Source organism: Poecilia reticulata, linkage group LG19 (assembly GCF_000633615.1).
Source record: "Poecilia reticulata strain Guanapo linkage group LG19, Guppy_female_1.0+MT, whole genome shotgun sequence".
In the NCBI taxonomy this organism is placed as follows: Eukaryota; Metazoa; Chordata; class Actinopteri; order Cyprinodontiformes; family Poeciliidae; genus Poecilia; species Poecilia reticulata.
In genome coordinates, this window is record NC_024349.1 from 18,091,086 (window position 1) to 18,109,165 (window position 18,080).

An 18,080-nucleotide genomic window follows, 5' to 3' on the forward strand; every position below is an offset into this window, starting at 1 on the left:
CAAGAGTGTCATCTCTGGATGTCTGCACTCGGCAGGCAACGCAGGGGGTGCACACCTGATGCTGAATTATGGATGAGACACCCATGTATTAAACATCCTCTGAGTGGGCGAGTCCTGGCTTCTCGCAGCTGAGAGCCAGTCACAACTTTTCCCTTGTTTGCTGAAGCAAAAACGGGGAATAAAATCAAAGTGGCGGATAAAAGCACGTCTTTGCGTCGTCTCCACAGGAAACAGGACAAACACGCTGCATGCACTCCCAAAGAGAAACGAAGCTAGCACTCTCACAGATGGCAGAGGTGTGAACGGACAGCCAGCATGAAACAGATGGGTGTGAAATGCGGAAATGAGAAGCTAAAAAACACACAAGGCGGTGCTACGGAGCTTTTTGTGCCCGTTTAAATGTAAAAGAGACTGAAAAAGGGGGTCACAGAGGGGGTGGGAGGGACGGACGGTCGCCCTCGGACTTCAGAGCCGGGATTCCAAAGAGTGCACAGGATTTCGTCACAAGCCCACGGATACAAACAGAATAAATGTAGGAAAAATAAATTGTCCTTAAAGCTGAGCGGGAGAAGCAATCCTTCCTGTTGCTCCCACCGTAAAATGGATCCCCCCCAGTTCCACGGATCCGACTCTCGGATTATCTGCCTCACTTCTTCCTCCTGCTCTCTATCCACGAGTACAGGTCCACTGACATCCTTTCATCCTCTTCGTTCCCATTTCATCTCATCACACGTTCGTGGAGGTGTCTGAAGGAAAAAGCGCCGTTATCCCTCATCCCTTTTCTCGTCTTTGTTGTTTGTAATAAAAAAAAATTCCCTTTTAATCCAGTTTGTCTTTTTTCCCCCTTGTTTCCTTGGCACTACTGCTGTTAAGGAGACGGAGGAGGAGGAAAAGATGAGGAGGAGGATGAGAGGGAAGGAGAGCTGGTTGCCTGAGTCGCAGAGAGAAAAAAGAAGCTGATAGGGAGAGTGCTCGCTTTCTCTCTGCCTCCCTCCCTCTGGCTTCATCAATGCGCACCTCCCTCCCTCCCTCCTGCTCTCTCCACCAGCGAATCACTGCCTCTCATACAGCAAATTTTCACTTTTAAGAATACTAATCGCTGCTTATTGCTTGTTATCAAGCTGTTTGTCACTCCAAGTCAAGCTAAACGATAAACTGTATCCTGCTAACAAGAAAGCAGATTTCTATCATCTAAAATAACTCAAACCGACTAACACCTATACTCAAAACTCATTGTCAGGCTATCCACTATTTAAGCTAAGCATTACTAAATGTTTCACAAAGTTATACAGTTATAGAGCTACTCAAACTCAAGCAAAACTTTAACATCTAGCTAAATACAAGATTCAAAGTCTTGGAGAAAGTCAATCTAACTAAAACTCAATTTACTGAGAGTGAAGATGATGACTACTCTGTGTAATGCTAAGCTAACCAAAGTAAATTTTAAAATTTTATAATTAAAAAGAAAAAAATCTCAAGCATGCTAACAGCTACTCAATATCAATCGAAAACTATTTGCTGCTTAGACTAAACATTACACAAAAATTATACTAAGTGTTACAGTGTTCAGGGTTCAAGCTTGAGGCTATTCACAGTTATACTAAAAGGTACTCATGTCAAGCTAATGGTATCAAGCCAACAGTTCATGGTTAAGCTTCAGCTAATCTCTAAATCATGCTATGCTAACCGAAGTAAAGTTAAATCCTTTAAAACAATTTAAACATGGTCACGCTGACTCAAAACTCATGCTGAGCAACGTTTCTTAAACACAACTTAAGATGAAATAGGCTGCGTTCACACTGCAGTCTGAAGTGACCCAAATCTTATTTTTTTGTTAAATCTGATTTTTTTTTTTTTTTTTTTTTGTGCTGTGGCCGTTCACACTTCCCAACATATGCGGTGTGTTCTCCTGTCTGAACTGGCAAACGACCTGAAAGTGTCGCGGATGCACAGTAGAGGGCGCAATAGCGTCAGAGTTCTCAGTGTTCTGCCAAACGCCATAAAAAGAAGAAGTGCTCAGTGTTTGCGGAAGTAAACATGGATGCTAACGGTGGAACATAGCATACACATTTGAAGTAGTTGTCCGACCGGAGCCAGCACTTTAACAACTTAATCCTCATTGTGGTCCGTCATGGTTGTTGTTTTTATTCCTGCTTGCGCGTATCAGGACGCAGAATAGTGAGATTTGTCGAATATCAGTGACGTTCAGTTCGGATGAACGCGATCTGGACGCTAGGTCGCATTTGAATCGGATACGTATCGGATATGGGTCGCATTCAAAAAGAATCCGACTTGTGCTGTTCAGACTGTCATGAAAAGATCGGATATAGGTCGCATTGCGTAAAATAAATAAATAAAATCGGAATTGAATCACTTCAGGGTATAGTGTCACTTAGAGTAAAATTTAAAACTGTTCATAATTTAAAAACAAAAAAACCCCTACATATTCTAATGTTAACAGTGACTGAGATTTACGCTAACAGCTAATTTCCACCAAATTGCTTCTATGGCTTAGCCACAGAGAACCAGTTCTAATCTTATTTTAAATGCCAATATTGGATTTAAAAAGATGACATTGCTGTTATATTAACTCCACATGAGAATGTATAGTAATAGTGGAATAGTTCACATTCACCTCAGTTAAAATTGACTGGTCACAACCACAACTAAATTTGGAAGACAATGTAAAGTACATTTCACAGATCCTGGAAATGTACCACACTCATTGTATCAGTATTAAAATACATAAACTTTACGATTTAAGGATTTAGCATTAAAACCGTATCATCAGGGTTAACTGGTAAAATATCTAAATCAACTTTAAGCATTTCATTCCGTTTAATGCTTTTTTGGTCGGCAGAGCACTTATGATTCTGCCATAATTATGATCCTAATACTGGGGCCTGGTAATGAGATCATAATATTAAATATTTTCAGGGATACATTTCTTTATGCATCTTCATACTGTTTCTGTCTGGTTGCTAAATTTTAAATAATTACTTCCCACTGTGATTGTTTCCTCTGGTATGCACAACAAGTTCCTAAAAAAGAAAAAGGATCCTCTCAGGACCAACATCTGTCTTCCTGCATCAGGGTTGCATTTTGGCGAGGAGGAAACTAAAAGGAACATTACTGACCCCGGGGAGCAGATCTCACCTTTGACAGATATGTCCAAACAACCTGCAGCCACACACAGACCCAGTTGCAGGTGGAGGCGTAACATGTTCTAAATGTCCCGTACCAAGACCCAAACCCAAGCAGAGGACCATATAAGGAATAAAGGTAAGTTAAACATACAGAAAGATATGTGTTTATGAGCTCCAGCTAAGTAACCCTAACAAAGGAGATTTCACAGAATCGGCTCTGTGAGCTAGACATGAACACAGATGTTAGTAAAAAAAAAAAAAAAAAAAAAAGAATACCTCGCAACATCCTATCAAGGTTTTCCGCATCTTATTAAAGCAGAGAAGATCTCAGTTGCATTAAAAACACAGAATAAAGACAAAAACATGCAATATCCTCTAACGTGAGCACAAGTTCTCACTGCATTATGTATGTACACAGAATACTAATTTCAATAAGAGAATTAGAAAAGTGGTACTGTTAAAACTACAAAAAAATATGTATCATGAGTTAGAACACTTAAAAATAATTATGATTCAACATCAATCAAGAATAAAGAATAGAAACACCTTGTTAGATGTTTCAAGTCTGTAAGAACCAGGAGAAAATCAGCTAGCGACCAGGTTTGTTTATGAAGTCTGTTACCATGGTGATATACTCAGAGTTGATGTTACAAATTAATTAATTAGAAAACAAACCTTAACATAATTAATGAGTAATTTAATCTTGGGTTTTAAGTTGTTAATTTCCTCCAAAGAACCTTATTTTGATAAATCTCCTCACTCCTTTAAAATATGTCATGGTTTCCTCAAATATTTTGATGAATATGAAATTAATTTACATTTTTCATGATAATGACTGATTTCTGACACATAAAGATAGTGTACCGCAGCTGAAGGGAAGACTATAAAAAATAAAAAAATAAAATATATATGCATATATATAATTACATTTTTTTCCCTGTCAGTGATAGTAGAAAAAGTAACAGATAATGTTTGAATCCTCTGCCTTTTTCCTGTGGTCCTACTGCCATTTGCAGAAATAAATAGCCCGGTCAGAAACAACCAATCAGAGCCAGGAGGAGGGTCACTCAATCACCATCGTGTACACACTTCTGACATCCTTCCCCTGTCCAGAGTGTTGAAGCTGAAGATTGCTCGTTTGCTGCTACTAATGCTAATAATGGCGGAGAAGCAACCTAAGGTTAAAGGAAAACTGCCAAAAATGAGTTATCTTGGAGGAGAATAATCACTCCAACCATATTTATTACCTTGTTTCCTCTTATTTCTCCCACATCTGATCTAAATCTCTGTTTCTGTCCCTTTCGGAAAGCCCTGACAGCTCGGGGAGAGGGGAACTCTGCTGACCGAAGCAGCTGTCTCCTCTTCACACTAATGGTGCTAGATTTCTATTTTTAGAGGAAAACGGTGTAAGATTTGCACCGATCAATATCTCTCTTGCTGCAGTCTTTTCCTCCCCGGGGCAGATGTTGATGTGAAAGAGGCATTTCATTTGTGCTGGAGGACAGGAGTGGCTTGATGATTGATTTGGCTTCAGTGTACTTAACAGATTTTTGCTTGCAGACTATAGACAGCCACCCTGGTTTACTTACAGTTTATTTCTCTGCAGATTCTCTTGTGCAAAAGAACAAGAGAATCTGAAGCCTTAATGCGGCCTTTATTTCCCCCAACAAGGCAGTAAATCAGAGAAAAACATAACATCCTAAATCTAGTTTAGTATGCAGACTATAAAACAGAGTTAGTAAAATGTTGCACAGAGAGAACAAGGCAGACTGAGTCTGGACGACCGTAAAGAGAAAGATCTGGATTTTTCAAAGGACAAACTGATGTGCTGAGACCGAACCAAGGTTACTTTAACATTCAGGTCCGTGAGTGTGTGTGTGTAGGGGTGTGTGTGTGTGTGTGTCTGACTGGTAAGCTTCTTGTCACAGTAAAAACAAGTCTATACATCCTATAAATAAGAATAATGTGCTGGATGTTTAGAATCACTATTTCTCACCACAACAACGAAAAATAAAGTAAATATGGCAACAGAAACAAATATTCCTCACAAAATGATACTTAAATTGGCAGATTATTTTACTTATGAAATAAAATGTTGTGTTGTGGCATTTTTTCCATCAATAGTAAATAATTATTGACTTAAAACAAGTTCCTGTATCCCACTGAACAGTTACTTGTTTTGTCAAGTGCACTGAGATTAGAAGCATTAGAAACTAGACCAAAAATACTTGGAAAGATTTTGTGTTTTTTCAGTGCGTTTGCATGAAAATTACATTTATCTGTTTCCAGCTTTCATGTATCTTGACCTTTTTGTATAAGAACAGCAGTTGTAGCCCCATATTTTGTGAACATTTCAGACACAATTTCTTTCTTTCTTTCTTCCTTTCTTTCTTTCCCCATCAGCAAAAAGAAAATAAGTCATCAGCCTTTTCTGTCGTAATCAATGCTGCTACGCATTCGATAGCATCAATCTGGCTAATTACTGTTTGACGAGAGCGGCTCGGCGTCTGATTGAGCAGTGCTACAGTTCGACTCGAGCAGAATTTGTTCTCCTGCTCCACTGCGGGCTGGTAACCTACTTCAGAGCATCATTAGCTCCCACTTCAAGCTTTGAGCCCTGAGCAGTGCAGAGAGGAGAGAGTGAGCGGGAGTGCAAACCTATGCATCTCTAAGCTGCACAATAAAGAAAGTTTTCACTAAAGCACAAGCTCGGGCACGCAGCCAGAGCTCTAAATCCTGCAGGGAGCCGTGCTGCTGTAACCGAACAGCAGCTTTGTTTTATCACGAGGGCTGCGATGGAGGAGTGAAGGAACAATGATGTTGAAGGAACGCTTATTTAGCAGACTGTGGCACCGGGAGAGCAAGTCCCGATCATTTCTACAACTAAAGTACACACGTCTAATGTGTAGAATGTCGTATTTAAAAATAGATATTCCGACGTACTGGGACACACGGATTTTAAAGTCAGCTTAAGCAATATAGAGAAATGCCGGTTCTATAAATAAACCGTAAAAACTGCAGAAAATAAATGAGCAACTTTTTTCTGTTTAATGCAACAAAAATGGCAGTTGTTAGTCAAGATAAAGTAGGACACTCCCACACTTATCCGCACTTATAAAACAGCTGAACTACACAGGCATGTGGCATCAGGTGCACATGATTAGGACATAAATATTCTCATAGGTATGGAGTCTTTAAAGCTCAGACTTTTATTTTGGTGAAGAAGACTTTAAGAATAGAATAAAATAGAATAGAATAGAAATATCCTTTACTGTCCCACAATGGGAACATTTCTGTTCAACAGCAGCAAACAAACTCACACAAAGATAGGATATATAAACAGAATAAAGAGCAAAAAGAAGGATGTAGATAATGACACTTAATGCAAAGTTACTTTAAAAATTACATTAAAAGTCCATTAAAAGTGCCAACTTTGCATTAAGGTGTCATTATTTACCATATAATGCAAAGTTGGCACTTTTAATAGACTTTTAATGAACTTTTAATGCAACTTTTAGTACAACTTTGAACTAAAAGTGTCATTATTTACTGAGTGACATTTCATGACAACAGTCAGACATTCATAAAGACTCCTTCATTTTCATAACAGGTGTTATGCCATATTTATGACAGCGTCATATTAGTCATATGCACACCCCTTCAAATAAAGTGTTACAGAAGTTTCCCAAAAAATTTTAAATATCATCTTGTGACCTACATTATTGTCTTATTTCTGTTGCTATTCTGTGCACAAGCTTAACTCTCATGTTGTGCCAGGAAAAAAACTTTTGCTTTGAAGGAAAAACAAAGAACCTGGCGTTTGTAGAAGATCAGATGGACTAAAACCGGGATGAGAACAAGTGTAAACGTGGATATCTGGTCACCACAGCAGCGGACATCTTTGATATAAACCGAACACAACATTCCAGCAAGAAAAGACGAACCGTGAAGCACGGAGACGGGAGTGTCATATTTGAGGATGTGTTGCGGCTGCAGGACCTGACTGTACTGCCTTATTAGATTTAGGGTTCAAAACAGGACAGAGAAAAACATTTGAAAGGCTCATTCCCAGTGTAAATACAAACCAGGCACGAAAGGGGAAATGGGAAAGTTGGAAAACGAGTTGAGGAAATGAGGGAATCACTGACGCTGATGATGGTGTGGGAGGAAGTCATTTTGAAGCAGGAAATTATGATGCGATAGCAGAGAGAGAGAACAGCAACAAACAAGAGAGGCTGTTTAGAAATTAAAGTACGCTCGGAGAAAGAACAACGAAGGTAAATGTTAGACTGGATTAAAATAAACACGACTCCCTGACAGGAAGTTTGGGGTCTGGGGATTCATTAGTCTTTGGTTTTTGTATGAAAATTCAAACTGTAAAGTTGCTTATTGAAATAAAAAAGATTAATTTTTCAAAAAGAAAACTGTACACTATGAATTTAAATTTTAAAGGGCTTTTAAATATCAATCACTCAAATTGAATTGTACTTTATGACAAAGTAAAATGTTTGTACTTCCAAATGAAATATTTGGAAGTGGTAAATTTTTTACATATCTAGTTTGTTTAGTAAACAAATCCTAAACATTTGATGTCCGATGTCTAGAAGAAAACTGTAGGTCAAAGGTGACTGCCAGAAGACTTCCTGTGTTGCATTCGGCTAATGCTAAAAGCGAATCAGTTAGCTGTTAGCAGCAGATTCCCTTAAAAGAGACCCAGGTGCCCCAAACTCCTGCAAGACCGCTTTACAGGACAAAGTTTTATGCCTTTTCAACATCCTTAAACCACTTTTGGACCAGAACCACAACTATCAGTTTTTTTTTACACATTTACTTGAATCTGGTTAAATACAGAACAGTGGACATACAGTATCAAGTTTTGCAGCATCTCTTTTGCACATGGAAAGAAAGAAAGCCGCAGATAGAGACAAACTGCTGCAACACAATCCAGGAGGACAAGCTGAGGAAAGAAAAAAAAAGAAAAAACCTGAATGGAACAAAAGCTGAACTCACAGGGGGAGGTGAAGATAATCTGAGAAAGGTGGCAGCAAGACCGAGATTAAACTGTACTGGAGCTAAGCAGCCGAGATAAGAAGCCAGCAGGAGCAAGAAGAAGTCAGACAAAGACAGAGAGAAAAAAATAGAGAGTTTGGCTCGAGGATAGAGAAGAAGAGAGTCTCACTGAGCTAGAATAAAGGAACATGTGATGATTAAAAAGACTGCTGTTTGATTTTTACAAGCCTAAATAGGAGAAGTGATGCAGGACTCCCTTTGTCTCTCCCTCCATCTGCTCGCGGCCACAAGGCGGCTCCTATCTACCCTTAATAACCGGCGCAGCTTTTCATTTCGGTCCCGTTGTGGCAGCAGAAGGACGCGGCCTCGTTCTCTCCCTCATGCATTATAAATACTCCATTACAACCTGTTGGCCGGCCCTCTGTGGGCCTGTGGCATGTTGATGGACCACTCTGCAGATAATATCTACAGCATCATCATCAGGAGCCCCAAACTGATTGGGTTATGTTACCGCAGAGCGCCCGAGGCCTCCGGTTGAACCTTGTCTGCTGGGTCGTAATCCGTTTAGAGCAACAAGGTCTGAAGTTGCTGATTTCCCGCGGCTGGTTTCATATGACAACCTCGGTCTTCAGATCAAAACTACAATTAATCTCCCGTGGCCAAAACCAGGAAGTGCGCACCCTCTGGAGAGGCCGTAGGTGCCAGCTGGCAGTCGGCGTCCACCGAACAGGCAGTCAGCCGCACCGATCTGAGGAACAATACACTGCTGGCGCACACACACACAGCCGCCCTGCTCTTGTCGGTGCATGCCAACATGCGTGCTCGCTGTTTTTGGACAGTGAGAAGGACTTACTTTGAGCAGGTCTTTGGGGAAATCCTGGCCACCGTTCAGTCCTTCCAGGTTGCCAATAAACTGTGTGCATGACATCCTCTTGCCAATGTTCTGGGGAATAAATAGATTATTTTATATGAAGAAACTCCTAGTTATCTCTATCCAACACATGCTACCACACAGTACATATTAGGCATGAACTTTTGAATCCTTGAGAGCCCGTTTGTGGGGGGAAAAAATTTGATGAAATTGAATTAGGAGATAAAAAATGTGTGCTTCCTGGCCTCTTGATATTTCAAACTTAGTCTGCAATTCTGCTCATTTCTATTTTTTACTGGACTACAGTCAAAGTCAAAGGTTTTGGCATGAGCACAGGTGAAAGCATCCAAATTAAATCCCTGCTGAATATTCCCTACACCATGCCACGAACCCTGACGTACTGAAAAACATTATGTGGGTTGAAATGTGAGGAAGCACGTTTTGTGGATGATCGGGTCACACAGATTGAATAGTGCAGGTGAATTTGAATCAAAGGTGTAATATCAATGCTATATCTAAATAAATCTAATTAAAACAAGTATAATGTCTGGATTACACACACAATAAATGAGTTGTAATGTATGTGGATAAGTTAGCATTCACTGTATCACTATTAGTAGACTTTTGTTTGTCTGTTTTTACATTTTACTAACTTAGTACTCAATAAGTCATACTCGTAGAAATGTTCAACTTTTGGACTTGCAACTGGTTGTACTTAAATCCTCCACTAGAGGACACAAGACGAGCAAAAGTCCCTGATTTTTTATTTTTTACATGTTAAAATTCGCAGTTTTCCCCTAATTTGAACCATCATATTGAGATAATGCCTTATTACGATTTCAACTCATCACAGTCTTCTGTTTCCTCTGAGGCAGCCAACGTTATCACTAAGTAATCGACTCTAATCGTGATTGCGCAGCCGCTGCTTGCGTCCTATACCAGAGGTGACCTCTGAGGTCAAAACTGAAAGAGAACAAATGTGCAGAAACTTCCTGTAAGAGCTGATCCCCAATCCCACCTCTTTAATTAATCATTCTTCCACAGCTCTGCGCCATCACCGAGCAGAGCTGCCAATGACCCAGATTTTTAAGAGAAGGCTGCGACAGTAAAACGAACAGATTAATAAAAGAGAAAGAGGCTCAAAAGTAAAAAAAAAAAAACCTTCAGACCCGGATCAGAACGCCGTCAGCTTCAGTTCGTATCTGCAGAACTCCGCAGCTAATGAAACGCCGACGTGTTTTAACTGCGGCTCTTTCATTTCGGCCAAATCCCCTTTTTAATCACCTGCGGTTTTCCCCACATCGGATCTCTAATCCGCATTCACTCCGGTTCAACCGCAGGACCTACCTGACCGTGGAGGTCGGTGTTCAGCAGCATCAGGGCACAGGTGAGCGTATGAGCTGCATCTGCAGGACGGAAACATTGTTTTCTCGTTGAACCAAACCGTGGTGGCTTCCTGGCATTTCTGCTTCACATCTGTCCTACTGCTACATAACTATGCAATTTGAATATTTGCAAACACTTGAACATAAAGCTGATCATGCGACTTCAGCTTTTTCATATTTTGCCAAATTACAGCCACAAACTTTAGAGTCTTTTTGGGATTTTATGATAGAAAAAGAAGTGAGGATGCAGAGTTGAGAAGTGGGAGGAAAATTAAACGAGGTTTTCAAAATAGTTTACAAATAAAAATCTGAAAAGTGTGGGTCGCTATTATAAATTGTGGAGAGCATCACCACTTATCCACAACCACAGATTACCCCAGCTGAGAGCTTTTTTTATTTGGTTGTGAATGTAAGTTTTGCCTAAAAACTGTTTTTTTGTTGTTTTTTTACTCTTCTCACATCTTGATTCGTCACTTTGTGTCGCTTTTCTTCACACAGAGGTTCGATTTCTTCGGCTTTGCCCCCGTCTGTGTTGGTGATGCTGTAAATATTGATTCTGTGTCACTGCAGAAACTTGAATTCCTACATTCAGGTGCATCTTTGGTGCAATGCCTATCAAAAATAGCAGTGCTTTTTATGCTATTCAGGGGAAAGAGTTACATTTTTACCACATATAAAGTTTAAAAACTGCTCTGATATAAAAAGATGTTTTTCTCCATTTCCTTTGTCCTGAATGTGAGAAACTGCAGACAGGTCAGATCTGAACGTGGGATTTCTCTTAACACTCTTCCTTAAAACGCAGACTCTGGATTTCATTTCTGGGCATCACAGTAAAGGGGTCTGAAAACAACTTTTTGAGATTTTTACTTGTGAATAATTTTATCACTTTTCTTCCACTCCAAAACCATCCACATAAAACCTCAGCAAAATGCAACTTTTCTGGTTGTAACGTGACAAAACGCCAAAGGAGTGTAAATACTTTTGCAGAGCACTGGAGCTGCAGTCTCCATGGTCCTCTGCTTGCAAAAATTTCTGTCATCTTGTTGGCTCAAAGCCGACATGCTAGTTATGATCACTTTTATAAAGAAACAATTTCCTCTGCAGCACATGTACTAATATAAGTTGATCTTTCAAGGCTCTCTGAGTGTTTTCCCCGCAGCGCTCACCCTCAGATGGCAGGACTTTTGGGTTGCACTCCAAGTAGCGTCTGGAAAAGTGTGACAGCACCCTCTCCCTCTCCTGAGTCTCCCCCATCAGAGCAAACTGCCTGAGGAAAGTCCTGCAGCGCAAACACAATTCATTCACCAGATGGTTAACAAACAGAAAGCTGGATGCACAAGAAAACATGACCTCATTTAAAGCGTTCAAGCATCAGTGTGCACTGCAGATATAGCCTTTGCTTCTTTGAACAGATTAAAAGTTTTCAGCATTTTCATGACTGCACCCTGTAAAAAAAAGTACTAAAAGTGTGCAAATGTGTCTGATGAATGCATGATGCATGCCTAATATGCATACAACAATAAAACAAACGTTAAAAGTTGAGAGTTTGTCTAAAAACCTTAAAATAAATCGATATGATTATTGATGCAATACTAAAGTTCTCCTCTAGAGAGCAGTGTTTACCACAGGAGAGTCCTGCAGGCCCAGAAAACACAATAAAAACATTTTAAAAATCCAGGTTTGGGGCCATAATCAAAGTATTGTGAGGCACAGACAATGACTTTGAAAGTATAAGACAAACACAATGAAGCTTTAACTACAGCCAGACTTGAAATATTCATAGCATGCATTCATTTTTAATCAAAAGCATTCATGCTTTGTGCTAAAAAGACGTGACAGGCTTTCTTACCGCAGTGCTTGGTCAAGAGTGAGGCCGGAAAAACTGAAGAAACTTAGATACTCTTCTGCAACCATGCGGCTGAAGTCGTTGCTACAAACAGACACATGACGCAAATAAATTTAGGTAGCCGTGACGGGAAAGAGAAGCCAACACGAGAACAAACGAGAGAACAAAAGAGCATGAAAGCAACAACAGTGTAGCGTTCAAACAGTTCGAGCTTCCTGCGGTTGATGGAAAAGTCTCTGTTTGTGCCATCAGTCAGCTTGAGATACAGATTGGAGGCCAGAATAAAAGAGAAATAACAAAAGAGGAGATTCCCAGGGCGCATCTGTCAAACAGTGAGACAAATCCTTCAATCCCAAAATGTCTCTCATCATTTCAAACAATCAGCAGAGAAGCGGATCGAGCAGAAGAGAACTTTACGAATGCAGATCTGTTTAAAACACTAATTTAGAAGGAAAACACTGAAAAAGAACAAACTGATTTTCCTCTGAACTGCATGAAGAAAATGTGGAGTTCAAATAAAAATAAACATCTGAGAAGTGTGATTTTCACACCTCTTTCTGATACCTTTAAATTAAACACCAAAGAAAAAAAAAGTCCTTCTCTAACTAGTAAATTTAATCTCAGTAGAAATTAATTTATCCCGTAAAGGCCTCTAACCATCCAGCCGGGTCTGCAAATAAACATTTCAAATCAAAACACATTGATGTGATAAAATGGTCCAGTCAAAGTCAAAATCTAAATCAAGCTGTAAATCTGTGACAAGGATTGAAAATGTATATTCTCCGATCGAATTTATCAAATCTCTATGAACTCGAGATGATTTACAAGAAAAATGAGCGACAGATTCAGAGTCTGGATGTGGAAGGCTGCTAGAGACTTTTATCAGAGGAAAGGCTGAATACGTAATATACCTGTTACATTTTTCAGATTTCATTTGTGGATTATTTTGAAATCCATGTATAATTTTTTTTTGTCCACTTCACAATTATGCTCTAGTCTAGTATTATTTGTCACTTAGTAGTTTTATATTATTACAAAACTACATGATTTACTATCATTTTCGCCTGTAGCATTAAAAAAAGTGTGTTTAAACATTTTGCTACAAATGATTTCCAGCACATTTTCAATTAGCTACATACAAAGTTAAACTAAAAGATCTATTATTCACAGAAAAGAAAAACAAAGTATACGCTGGGTTGAAATGGACACTCTGTGAGTCATGTCAGCAGGATGTTACATTTGTAGAAATGTTAAGAATCCAGGAAACTCCTGCACTCAAGTGACACAGTAATGATCTCAGATGCTGGAAATCTTTCAGCCAGCGTTGCGTTTAGATCAGATGTGACTGTGGAGAGGCAACCCCACTCATGGTCACAATCTTTTCTGACAAACGAACAAAGAGCAGAAATAAATCTCAAAATTAAATGATGCAAAGAAAAAAAATAAAAATAAATATATTATATGTGTGTACGGGCAGCTTGCACATCTGCTGCACAACGTGTTGGGCTTTGGAGCGAGGCCTGCTGCGCTCCACACCTCACGTTCTACGAGGGAACACTGCAGCTTTGCAGGAAAAGACTGCTGGTGATAAAGTGAGCCGCCTGCAGATATAAAAACACGCTGAAAATATTTTGTACATGAAGCGAAACAGAAGAGGCCTCCGAACAGCTGAGCAGACAAAATTCAATATCATCCAAGAATGTGATCATGTGACTCTCAGTTCTTCCCAGTTAACCCTTTACAGTGATATTTTGCTCTTTCTTACAACAGAAATGTTTTAATATCACATAAAAAAATTTAAAATAGTCTCATTTTGGTCGACTTTTAGATGTTTTTTTTAAATCGCATACAGATGACCAAGGTTGTTAAGGATAAGCTGTAAATATGGACTGACATCAACGTCAAAAACTTAATTAAGATGAGCCAGAATTTCATGTAATCTTAAAAAATTTGACTTAAAGTTTTTTCTTTTTTAACTCTTTTTTTTTAGCATAATTTATTTACTTAGATTAAATTAATTAATGGATTAACATTTATTTCTAATCCACTTAATTGTGATTTATAAACTGTATTAAAACTAAACCTCCAGAGGTGAATAAGTGTTATGCCAGAATGCAACAAAGAACCGATTTTAAATGTGACATTTTGTCCTATATGTAAGAAAAATCCTCAATCCTCAGATTCCAGGAGATAAATCTAAGTAGCTGTAAGCTCAAAACTTGTTAATTCCTCATTTTTGACCTCGTGTTGCACAGTGTGCCATTCTGGTTGGGGACTGAAAAACCAGTGAAAACCCAAAAGAGAGGAGCGATAAACCTCAGAAACCCTGGCGAACCATTCATCAGGACCAGTGGGGGACGCTTTAACACCACAATAAACCCGTGGCGGCTCACTTCTTGCTGAGGTGACGCGACACGTCCGACTTCCTGAATCCATCCAAGTGAAAGAGACGCTTGGCGAGTCGTTTGGCAGCTGCCACGTCGCCACGGTGACTGCCGTTGGTGAGGGTGTCGCTGCTGCCCAGACCCAGCCGGTCACTGAGGTCCTGGTCCAGCTCGGAGTCCGTCGCCAGACGGGCCTTCTCCCTGCTGCTGGGGGGGGGGGAGAATGATTAAAATGACAAAACAGAAAAATGAAAATGATTACGATTCAGGATGAGAAAGCGGACGAAAAGAAAGTAAAGAATAATCAAGTAGAACGGGCAAAAGAAAAGAATGACACTAGATGTTGATTAAAACTAATTTCAGTGAACCAGTCATTCAAAGACGTCTTCTGCCTTCGAGGGACAGTTCATGATCTTATTTTGAAGTGAGGCTTGTTTATGCTACCTGCAGGTGATAACCAATTAGTTTTTTTCGTCATTTACCCCAGGGGACATTGACCTTTACACTCCTAAGAGACAGTTTTTACCTTCAGTCCAGCTGAACTAGATTTGTTAGGAAACCAAAAATCTACATAAATCTTAGAAACGAAATGACTTTTTCTTATATCGACTATTGTAGGAAATTTGTTCAGATTTTTAAACTGAAGTACAAGTTTACACTTGCTACATTCTCTTCAATTAGAAATGTCATTTTGATATAGACAATGAGGTCAAAAAGCATGCTGTTTGCAACTTATTGCCACAAAAAAGCCACTTCATCCTTACACTTTTAGTGTAAAGCCACTAGCATTTTGTGTTAAGCTTATATTTTAAACACTGCTAAACTCTTAAGCATTTTTGGACAAAGTTCTTAAGACATTTCCAGTAACTTTGGACAGAGTTCTTCTTAAGAACTTTGTCCAAAGAGCCACAGGTTGCAGACCAGTGGCTTAGTCTAAATGCAAATGGTTCTTTAGGCCAAAACAGACAGATAATTTTAGCCAAAACTATCTAAAACTACCAGCTGGTCGGACAAAGACCAAAACCAAACTGGATCTCTACCATCTTAGAACAACTCCAATCCCAAAAGCCTTAGAACGATTTAGACCCAAACTTCTTTATGAAACTTCAATCACTTTAGCTTTTGCACAGGAGGATTCTTGACACGGGACACAATTATTTACACAGGAAATCGATGTACAATAAAAATATTAATATCAATAAAAAGTGGAAAGTCTGGAGAGGGAAGTCTGGGCCTCCCTTCTGAAGCTGCTGCCCCCGCGACCCGACCCCGGATAAGCGGAAGAAAATGGATGGATGGATGGATATCAATAAAAATGTAAAATAAGAACTAATTACTAAAGCTAGATCTTCAGACTACCAATGGAAACACACACAGAGAGCTGGTTAGCACCCACAAGGGTTTGATTGATCTAATTCCAATAAAGATTTCTATTGATTATAGAGACAGTGTTTAAAAATATTTTTAACATTAAAAAAAAAACACATCAATATTGTTTTAAAAAGTTCTTCCAGTTTTTATTTGATGGTGTTAAAAGGAGCAAAAGACACAATATGAGCTAATGTAACTTAAAAATAAATATTTGATAAATAAAACACTCATAAGTTGACAATATATGTGAAGTATGAGACATGGTATAAAGGAGAACTAAAAATTTTGATTTAAAAAAAAAAAGGTTATTTCAAGTTTGATTTTACTCGAATGGGTGATTACATTTTATAATTTACTCTGATTATAAAATGTAATCATCCATAATAGCTGGACTTGTAGTTTTCCTCCATCTCTTCCAAAAGTAAGCTCATTGGTTGGTTCATAAGTGCAAACTCATTACATCTGGATTCTACTGTACTAATATTTTAAGCATGTTATGTCACGCAGATGAAAGAGAATTACTTTTATAGCCTTTGCTAAACTGTGGATGAGAGAAATGGGGTCTTTGGGTTGATTTAGAGGAAGTAGTGACGACGGGGGGGGGGCTTTTCATCAAGAGCTGTGTGACGTCTCTTATCGAGCCAGCTGGCCAAAGAAAACAATGACAGTCTGCAGTTATAATCCAAAACTCAACAAACACTGTATGAAAACAAGATTTTATTTAGATTTCTCAAAGGACAGCCAAAGGCAAGGAAACTCTCGTTTGTACGTCAAAAGTTACTAAATAAAATTAAATGTGAATTAGTGGTTTCACCAGATTCACTGCAGCGCTTTGAGAAAGATTTCTAAGCTGTTCACATGCTGTCAAGTCACAAACACTTCAGCGTATTTTACGTAACAGACCAACACAAAATGGAGCATAATTAGAAACTCATACATAGCTTTCCTTTGCTTTACAAATACAAATCTGAAAAGTGTGGCATGCATTTTTATTCAGGCAGCTCTGCACATCCAGACTGAAATGTTTCTCCATTATCAGACTCAGTGTTGCGTCTTTCCATGGATCTTAAGTAGGATTTAGCTCTGGACTTTGACTGGGCCGATCTAACACATGAATATTTGGGGGTTGGAGATTACCTAGAGCTAATTTAGCTAAATAAAATCATGCCTAAATCATGACTAAAACAGGATAGTTGAGGCAGACTTCTTCGAGACAACAAATGATCTTGACTTTCGTAGTGTTGTGAGATCCAGCTGCATAGATACTGACAACTCAGATCTACCCTACAGAACCACGCATAAACAAAAACAAACAGAACCTTTAAGAAACGTCAACAGTAGTCTGTCAGCTGAAACCTTATGAAAGCCACATCTCATCTGCAGGCTTTGGCCACTACTGGCATTTGTCAGATGAAACTGACCATATAAGCTTAATTAATATTATGTTTTCCAGAGTGAAAAACCTTCAACCAGAATAGATGAACTGCACTAAAATCATAATTCAACCCATCTAAAATGTATTAGACGGTGCTTCGTTTAAACACTGTTAATTGGGAGCGCAGGCCTCTATGGATGACTGAATTTTGATAGAATTGTCTTCTGGGGACTTTAGAGGAAAAGTCAACAATGAACCAGCTGTAAACTCTTCAGAAATCTGAGCAACATTTGTTGGATCAGACCACACCCCAGTGGTGTTGATGTGCAGTTCTGAAGGCACTCTACAACCCAGTCTTCCACCACTGCATTGTTCGGTCTGGTTTCTCTTATCTCACTCTTGAACATAGATTCTCTATTCAGGAATAGATGTAGCTCCACAATTTCCTCAAGGGTGCTGATTTCCCTGCTTATACGCCCTGTTTTAATCATGTTTTCCTTCCACTCAACTTTCTATAAATAGGGTGGAATACCACACTCTCTGAACAGCCAGCTCCTTAATTACTGAGCTTCTGTTGCTGACACTGCTAGTACAGGGTGTTATTTACTCTCTGGTGAGTAACTTTTAAGTCAGCAGTCTTCACCATAATTGTGCAGGCTGTAACATAACATTTATGTTTTGACATATATATA

The 18,080-nt window shown here is 39.1% G+C and overlaps 1 protein-coding gene across 7 annotated transcripts in view; it reads right to left on the reverse strand.

Annotated features, from left to right (window-relative positions):
* LOC103481754 (PH and SEC7 domain-containing protein 1-like) overlaps window positions 1–18,080 on the reverse strand; it is an 80,157-nt gene that overhangs the window by 28,180 nt on the left and 33,897 nt on the right. For 4 of the 7 annotated variants that reach the window (XM_008437479.2, XM_008437480.2, XM_008437481.2 and 1 more), the window contains 5 exons: window positions 14,652–14,849; window positions 12,262–12,342; window positions 11,579–11,691; window positions 10,375–10,433; window positions 9,010–9,099 (listed from right to left, as the gene is read on the reverse strand). In XM_008437479.2, the coding sequence (XP_008435701.1) occupies window positions 9,010–9,099; window positions 10,375–10,433; window positions 11,579–11,691; window positions 12,262–12,342; window positions 14,652–14,849 (541 nt within the window). The remainder of the gene's footprint in view (window positions 1–9,009; window positions 9,100–10,374; window positions 10,434–11,578; window positions 11,692–12,261; window positions 12,343–14,651; window positions 14,850–18,080) is intronic. The other 3 variants (XM_008437482.2, XM_008437484.2, XM_017310850.1) reach the window with 2 other exon arrangements.